Source organism: Trichechus manatus, unplaced genomic scaffold, assembly GCF_000243295.1.
Source record: "Trichechus manatus latirostris isolate Lorelei unplaced genomic scaffold, TriManLat1.0 scaffold00209, whole genome shotgun sequence".
Taxonomy (NCBI): domain Eukaryota; kingdom Metazoa; phylum Chordata; class Mammalia; order Sirenia; family Trichechidae; genus Trichechus; species Trichechus manatus.
In genome coordinates this window covers 485,355-493,734 of record NW_004444145.1, presented here as the reverse complement: position 1 = coordinate 493,734, position 8,380 = coordinate 485,355, and the positions used below count along the sequence as shown (strand labels likewise).

Sequence of the window (8,380 nt, the reverse complement as noted above, 5' to 3'; positions counted from 1 at the left end):
CCCCGCCCACCACCAGGGTGCCACGTGTTTATTTTGGGTAGGTCCTACTCTTCTCCTGGGACAGCCCCTACAACTCCAGCTTCACATCACTTTCTGTTTCCATGGCTAGCTTATTGTTTTTGACACTAACTGGTGGGCACTGAAGCCCATTTAGTTTTGCTTCACGTCCCTGCCCCTGCCTAATACAAACGCAAAGCAGCGTGGGAATCCCCTTTCAGGGGAGGCAACGATTCAGCTTTAAGAGAAAGGGACGGGGGGATCCTCCTACCATTGGTTGTTGGAGGGGATCCCACCTCAGGGATTGGCTGTGACTGAGTCCGCTTCATCATGTGATTGGCTCAGCCAAGGAGATATAAAGTGGCTGTGCCTGCCTCCTTCTCAGTTGGAGGGAGGCAGGGAACCCGCTAAGTTTACTCCCTGAGACTCAGCTAGCGCAGCCCTCTCCTCTCTGAACCCGAGTCTAAATCCCGTGGAGGCTGCAACCATGAAGGAGAGACGGGCCCCCCAGCCAGTCGTGGCCAGATGTAAGCTCGTTCTGGTGGGGGATGTGCAGTGTGGAAAGACGGCAATGTTACAGGTGTTAGCTAAGGACTGCTATCCGGAGGTGAGCTGCCTGCCTGCCCGCTGACCTGCTAGTCTCCCTGCCTGCCTGCCTGCCTGCCTGCCTGCCTGCCTGGGAGTAGATTCCCACCTGCCCAGGGGAGCTGCCTCCCCCCACCACACCCCAGCCTCGGCTTTCCGCCCAGGCCTCCTCTGCTTTCTGGTTACAGGAGTGCCCTGCCTTGGCTTCCCCTGAGACCTGTCCCACTTTTGCTGCCCCACTGGCTCCTCCTCACCTCTTCACGCACAGGTCCTGATCAAATCCCCTCCTACCTCCTTTCATCCCTGGAGTCTGCTTTCCGGAGAGGGAACTGGAGGCATTTGAGAGTCTGGGGTTTCTTCTAGACGTAATACCTGTCCCTCCCCTCACTGCACCCTCAAAGGTTCTATGGACTCGTCCCCGGGCAGAATGCTGCTGCCCCTTTCTGCTGTTCTCCTGGCCGGAGCGGCTTGTGGGAGAAGATAAAGAGCTAGGATGGGATTTTGGCTCTAAAATTGGGAGAGAAACAAACTGGGTGATGAGAGGAATCGGTGTATGTGCGTGTGTCTCTGACCCTCTAGGATATAGAGGGCTTGTTGCTTGGCTGGGTGAGGGAGTGGAGGTGATCATTTACATTTTTTACTTGGAGCAAAGTGCCAGTGCCTCTACCCACCCTGTCTTCCTGTCTGTCCCATGTATCCCCTCCTCTGGCCCCTTATCTCCTGCCACTTGAGTGTCTCACTAGGCTGATGGCTTCTTGTGTAGCCAGCACTAACCTAAGGGTTATGAGGGTAGGGGCGCCCACGGTAAGAATGGTTCCTCTCTCCTCACAGACGTATGTGCCCACTGTATTTGAGAATTACACAGCCTGCTTGGAGACAGAGGAACAGAGAGTGGAACTCAGTCTCTGGGACACCTCAGGTAAGACTGCTGGCCCTAAATGCTCCCTCCTTTCCACCTCCACCAGTCTGCTGCAGCTGCTGTCTTCTAGAACTTGTTTCCTCCTTGGGTCAGGAGAAGGAGTTTGCTGGCTTGCCGGGAAATTGAAGGAAGGGGACCTGAAGATTCCATGGTTGTTGGGGTGATGGGAGGAGATGGTCAGCTCCGTTAGATGGTCCAGAGGTACACAGCAAATGAGCCCCAGAAACCACTCACTTGTCTGGGTCTAACTCCATCCTTCAGAGTGCTACGATGGTGAAGTGAATGGATCCATGAACTACTGGGAGCAGTCAGACAGGGCTTCTCCATCCCCCACTGCCTGCTGTCCAGCACACACACACCACACACACACACACACACACACACACACACACACACACACACACAGCCTTTGCTGCCCTAGTGCAAAACCAAATAAGAGGCAGGAGGTGGTGCTGTTGGAGGCGGTTGTGGCTGGGGCAGGAGACTAGCCTGCTTTGAGGGAAATACCGCTCAGACTCTGTTGTTTTCTCTCCTGCATTCCATCTCAGGCCACTGCCTGCCGCAGCTCCGCTCCCCTCGTCATACTGCTGCGGCTCAGGGATGAAGGGATGCATCATCATGCTTCGGAGGGTGGTGGAGATGGCTCAATATAGGGGATAGCCACATTGTGGACAGTGGCAGTAGCTGGTGGCAGGGGCAGGGGATTGGCGCTGATGGTTTTCCCTGTACTGGGGTGGGGGAGAAGATGCCCTGTCTTTCTGGAATGTGGAGGGGAATGTTTTTCCAGCTTTTGAGCCCCAAACCATTGCTTTAATTCTGTGCTAGTCTAAACCATTGCTTTTATTCTGACCCCATCCTGCTATCTTTTTATCCCCAGTCCTTTTTAATAGACTGAGCTCAGAATCATAATTAAGGAATAAGGCAAGGAAGAGGAGAAAGAAAAGAAAATCCACTCCTCCCCCAAAATGCATGTTCAGGCTGAGTTTAAAGAGAAACTGGGGCTTCCTGTTTCATATAATAAATATGCTGCCCTAATCCTCCAAAGAGCTGTTGTTCCCATGATCCAGTTTTGAGGTCTGAAAAGATTGGGGCTAAGGGATGGGTAGAGAAAAATAAGACTTTCCCTTGTTCCCCATCCCACCCTACCTCCGCCTGCCAAAACAAAACAAAAATTCCTGAACCCGTTATGTTATACTTTCCTCCGTCGCAGTTCCAGGGGTGGGGGGCAGGGTTCTGGTTAGCCTGGACTGTGCTATTCTGGCTGGATCGCACGAGAATGCAGCTGGGCTGCATGATGTGTGGCTTTCATCTGCCGTACCCTGCCCATCTCCCTGTCTTTACCAAATCTTACTGCAGCTTCTTTCACTACTACTGCCTCAAAGCCCTGCTGCTTCCTCCTCCTCCTGCCATCAGAACACAGCCCCTGAATCCCAATCCAAATCATGGGAAACCAGCAAGGATGGTCTTATTCCCCATGCCGCACCCCTCCCCCCAATTTCCCAAAGGATGAAGGCTAGGAGTCATCCTCAAACAAACTCCCTCTTTCAAATTAGGTGCTAGTAAGGAAGGAGGAAGTGGCAGAGGTGTGTGGGATGGGACTTCCCAATATTGGGGCAAATACCTGTTCCCATTCACTCACGTGCTGGTCCTAGCAGGGAGGGATTGCTTGGAGCCAAAATGGAGGCCCTTCTCCCCCTCCTCCAGTGCTGCAGTGCTCAGTGCTGTGGTGGTAAGACCCCACCTCAGAGACGGATGGGGACGGATCACTGAAGGAGCAGGCAGCTAGCCCAATTCCCCTTTACTCCCTTTTTTACAACCAACACCCCTCCCCAGCTTGGATTCCCCCCAGTTTCCATGGAGATTGTGGTGCAGGGAGAAGGGGCTGCTTGCTATTCTGAGCACGGATTGTCTGGGTTCCAAATCCCCTACTGTTCCTTCCCCAGGGTGGAGGGGGGCAGGCCGAGCCCCTAGCATTCTCTCAGATCAGACTACCAGGGGTGGCACTGCCTACTCCTTCCTAACCAAGGACCCTTTCTCTGGCCTCTGAATCCCCGGTGTTTGGTGCGCCTGTCTTTGGGATCGCCCCCCTGAGATGCTAGAGGGTAGGGGTTCCAGCTTTCCTTCTGCGCTTTTCAGTGTAAGTGGATTTGGGTGGGTGGAGGAATGGGTCACTGAATCCTTGATTTTCTTTCCTCCTCTGCCAACCTCCTGGAAGTCTGACCCCATGGCAGAGAAGCAGGGCAGCCAGTTATATAACAGGCAGGTTTGTTTCTTCACTGGGGAGACCCTGGAACAGTGAAAAGGAGCAGAGATTAGACTCAGAGTCATCTAGAGCAGGCCGACTCCAGGAAAGAGAAGACCTTAAACAAGCCCTGGTCTCTCAGTCGGGAACTCAGAAAACTAGCAGACCTTAGATTAAGCCCACTGTCAGAGACCCAGACAGGGTCAAATTACAGGCTGCCTCCCCCCTTTTGCCCCTTTTCTCTTTTTCAGGACTAAGGAAGTTGATATTTTGAGCTGCCTTGGGCTGGTAATCAGTCCCCACCAAATCTATAGGCTGCAGCACATTCTCCTGGGAGATGGGTGGGGCCAACTAGCCTAAGGGACCAAGAATGATATTCCCAGGGCTCTTTGGGTATAGGCTCACCTTTGGTTCTCTCCTCCACCCTAGGATCTCCCTACTATGACAACGTCCGTCCACTCTGCTACAGTGACTCTGATGCCGTACTACTATGCTTTGATATCAGCCGACCTGAGACTGTGGACAGTGCACTCAAGAAGGTAAGGCTGGATAAACTCTACAATCTCTAGCCCAGCACTGGAACAAGAAAAACTCTTGAGGACCTTGTCATTGAATTCCCTCTTGTGTAACGTGAAGAAACTGAGGCCAGGGAAGGAAGAGATTTGCCCAAGGCCGTTAGCTACAACTCTGAGACTAGAACCCAGGTCCCTTGTCCCCACCCCCCCTCAGGCTAGTTCCCTTTTACTATCCTGTATTTTGCCAGAGGCCCAGCAACGGAGGGTGGTGTTGAATACTCAGGAAGCCGAGGGTTGAGTCAGAGAACCTTTTGGTGATATGGTTGGAGGAGAATCAGGGATGGGGGCCTTTTGGAGGCAGCTTCTGTGGACCTTAATCCCAGGCCCACTGTCAAGGCCTGAGCTGAACTGCTGGTAGGAAGTGCCTGGGTCTGTGTGGCAAGACCTGACTGTACTGAGTAGTCCTAGGATACCTTGTGGAACCAGCTAGTTTCCCAGAAGACTCTGGGATTCTCTCCTTCCCTTGGGAAGAGACTGGTTGGCCTCCCCCTGGCATTCTGGACTTGTGAGGCCCTCTGGCTGGGGTAAGGTGGCAGGTCCATGTGCCATATGCCTGGCAGGGTGAGGAAAGAACTGATCGTATGATCTCTCTAGTGACTGAGGTGACAGGCTCCTGGGTCAGCATTTCAATGGCCCCACAGTCTTTCTGTGCAGGAGAATGATGCAATTAGTGCAGTGGTGATGCTGTGACTCAGAGGGAGGACTGGGCTGGTGATAAGCAGGATGGTGTGATGTTGCCCGCTGGGCTTCTCTGGGTGTCTGTCTGCCACTGACTCTTTCCTTCCTCCTTCCCCTTTCCCTTCTGCCCTGCTCGGGCCCCTCAGTGGAAGACGGAAATCCTAGATTATTGTCCCAGCACCCGTGTGTTGCTTATCGGCTGCAAGACAGACCTACGAACAGACCTGAGCACTCTGATGGAGCTGTCCCACCAGAAGCAGGCACCCATCTCCTACGAGCAGGTCTGTGTGTGTGTGGGGACGGGAGAAGGGATCAAGAAGGCTACGGGCAGAGGACTTGAAATGTGGCCCTTGCTCAAACTCTCCCACTGTAACCAAAGGAAAAAAAACTCACTGCCGTCAAGTCAACTCCGACTTATAATGACCCTCTAGGACGGAGTAGAACTGCCCTGTAGGGTTTCCAAGGCTGTAAATCTATACGGAAGCAGCTGCCACATCTTTCTTCCATGGAGCGGCTGGTGGGTTTGAACTGCCGACCTTTAGATTAACAGCCAAGTACTTTAACCACTATGCCACCAGGGCTTGGGATTATGAGGGGCCATCTCTAATCAGCAAACGAGTCACCTGGATAGAGGTGGTGTGGGTATCTGCTTACCTGGATATATACTATAGGTTGCAGATGAGCCATTTCTGTGTTTCTCAGATTGTGTTCTCTTCATTAGAATCACTCAGGGTGCTTGTTAGAATTCGAAATTCTTGGCGTCATACCTATAAACTCACTCAGGGAGAAAGATATGGTAATCTGCGTTTTAAACGAGATCTCTGGATAATTTCCTTTGCACATGGAAGTGTAAGGATCCTTTATTTTACACCAGTGTTTCACATTAGAATCATCTGGGCAGCTCTTAAAAATACTAACGCCTAGGCCCTACCCACAGAAATTCTGATTTACTTGGTCTGGCATCCATATGTTTTTTTTCATTGTGGTGAAAATATACACACCAAAACATCGCCAGTACAACAACTATCCGTCTGTTTTTAAACGTGTTGCTGGTGATTCTAATGTGCAGTTAGGCTTCATCTTCAGAAGAATAATCAGTAGAGGGTGGTGGTGGGAGACTGTCTGTTTGGTCCATCAGGAGTGTCCCGGGGAGTGGCACCAACCACAGAAGGCAGAATTACTAAGCCATTTTGGAACACTGTGCTAATGACCTCACCCCTTCCTGTAGGGCTGTGCAATAGCCAAGCAGCTGGGTGCAGAAATCTACCTGGAAGGCTCAGCTTTCACCTCAGAAAAGAGTGTCCACAGCATCTTTCGGACGGCGTCCATGGTGTGTCTGAACAAGGCCAGCCCAGTGCCTCCGAAGAGCCCTGCCCGAAGCCTCTCCAAGCGACTGCTACACCTCCCCAGTCGCTCTGAACTCATCTCTTCTACCTTCAAGAAGGAAAAGGCCAAAAGCTGTTCCATTATGTGAAGTGGGGATTGGAGGGGTAGACAACCTCCCACTTCCTCCCCCGGGGAGTAGAGGCACGGGGAGAGAGGGAGGATGAGACAATTTAGGACATTGGACATGAGTTTTTCAGACAGCCATGGTGAGGGCTTGGAAGGAGACAGGAACGGGACAAGGAAGGAGCCAGGCCCGGCATGAGGACCTGACACTGAGAGAGAACCATCACACCCCAAGCCAAACACTAGGTTGTGGAGGGGGTGGCTGCCCCGGTATCCCCTGCTCCAGAGGAAGGGAAGGTGTGGGGGAATGGGGGCGTGTTGGCCTAAGGGCTTGGGGGCCTACAGGATTCTCACTTTCAGCATCATGCCTCTTCCACACAGCGTTTCCGTGCAGGCCAGGGGATGGGAGGGGTCCCTGAACCCTTCCCTTCCCCTCTGAGGAGGTGACAGAGGAATGGAGAGTGGGGAAGCCAAGAGGCAGCTCCCTTGGGAGCTTAGCTCAGGTGCTTCATAACAAATCAGAAGGGCAGGAGCTGGTCAGAGCCAATGAGAAGAAAGCCTCATCTTTACATAGCCCATGCCTCACGGAGAGGTGACATCATACATTCACATGCTTCTCACCTAAGTACCCAGGGTCCAAGGGAGAAGCCCCAGACCCCCTTCTCTTGAGGAGTGTGGGGGTGGTGGTGCTGCAGGGGCAGGGCTGGGTGGGGTTCACCAGACTTTTTTCTGCCTCTAGGGCAGTACAGCTGGCATTTGTTTTATAGACTCTTGTCTTTGGATGGGGGGAGGGGGGTGTTTCAATCTGTTATATGTTCTGTAAATTTAAAGAAGAAAACCTATTTATTAATGAAAAATATAATACATAAAAAGAAGTCGGCTTGTTTTTCTTGGTTTCTTTCTCTGTGTCCTCTGGTCACTGACAATGAGGAAAAAGCTGTCCTGAGGCCCTTTCTGTGGATGGCAGAGTGACCCATTACCTGATTGCCTCTATGGTTCCCTTGTACCTCCAACAAGGAACACCTCTTCTCTACCCACCAACCCCTGCCCCATTCCCAACCTCACCCAAATGCTACTAAACCAAGGAAAATTCCTTAGCCCTAGAGCAGGGCTTCTCAACCTTATAACTATTGACGTTTTGGAGTGGATAACGCTTTGTTATAGGAGGCTGTCCTGTGCATTGTAGGATATTTAGCAGCATCCTTGGCCTATACCCACTAGATGTGAGTAGCACCCCTCCCCCCACCAGCTGTGACAACAACATCTCCAGATATTGTTAAATGTCCCCAGGGACAAAATCACTTCTGGTTGAGAACCATTGCCCTAGAGAGTCTAGAGGAGATAGACAAGGTCCGGTGAAACCATCAGCAGAGGATCTGACTGCTGAGATCTCAACCCCTGCAGAAGGTGGATAGACTGAAGCCAGGGTAGGAGGGAGGTTCTTAGGGTTCTGGCCTTGAGTTCAAGGTAAGGTGAGGTCATGTCTTCTGCCTTTTTTTTTTTAATATTTGTGAGATAGGTTTTTTTTGTCAGTTCAACTTTACAGGTGTACAACTTATTGAAGTAATTACATTAATCAACCATGCAACCCTACCCTTAATCAATGTGATTTTTCCATCATGGTAAACTGAAACTCAGCACTCCATAAGCAATAACCACCCCCCTTCCCTCTCCCTCCCGCCCCTGGTAAGCACTAATAAACTTTGGTCTCTATAAATTTGTCTGTTCTTGTCTTTTTGTGTAAGTGAGATCATAAAATATTTGTCCTTTTGTGGTTGGCTTATTTTGCTTAGCATAAGGTCTTCAAGCTCCATCCGTATTGTAGCATGTATCAAGGCTTCAATTCTCCTACTGGCTGAGTAGTATTCTATTGTATGTATGCACCACATTTTGTTTATCCATTCATCTGCTAATGGACATTTAGGTAGTTTTCAC

At 51.3% G+C, this 8,380-nt stretch overlaps 1 protein-coding gene across 1 annotated transcript; it reads left to right on the top strand.

The window, feature by feature from the left end:
• The first annotated feature begins 380 nt into the window (after nt 1–380).
• On the top strand, nt 381–7,320 carry RND1 (Rho family GTPase 1). Its single transcript, XM_004388277.2, has 5 exons — nt 381–604; nt 1,414–1,501; nt 4,173–4,282; nt 5,143–5,277; nt 6,225–7,320. Exons 1-5 carry the CDS (start codon nt 485–487, stop codon nt 6,468–6,470), a joined length of 699 nt encoding a protein of 232 aa, XP_004388334.1. The 5' UTR covers nt 381–484; the 3' UTR covers nt 6,471–7,320.
• The last annotated feature ends 1,060 nt before the right edge of the window (nt 7,321–8,380 follow it).

Excerpts from the sequence above, each read along its gene's own strand:
- RND1 (XM_004388277.2), top strand. The coding sequence starts at position 485 with ATGAAGGAGAGACGGGCCCCCCAGCCAGTCGTGGCCAGATGTAAGCTC. Across the intron at positions 605-1,413 it reads CTAAGGACTGCTATCCGGAG|ACGTATGTGCCCACTGTATT; the intron begins GTGAGCTGCCTG and ends CTCTCCTCACAG. Across the intron at positions 5,278-6,224 it reads CACCCATCTCCTACGAGCAG|GGCTGTGCAATAGCCAAGCA; the intron begins GTCTGTGTGTGT and ends CCCTTCCTGTAG.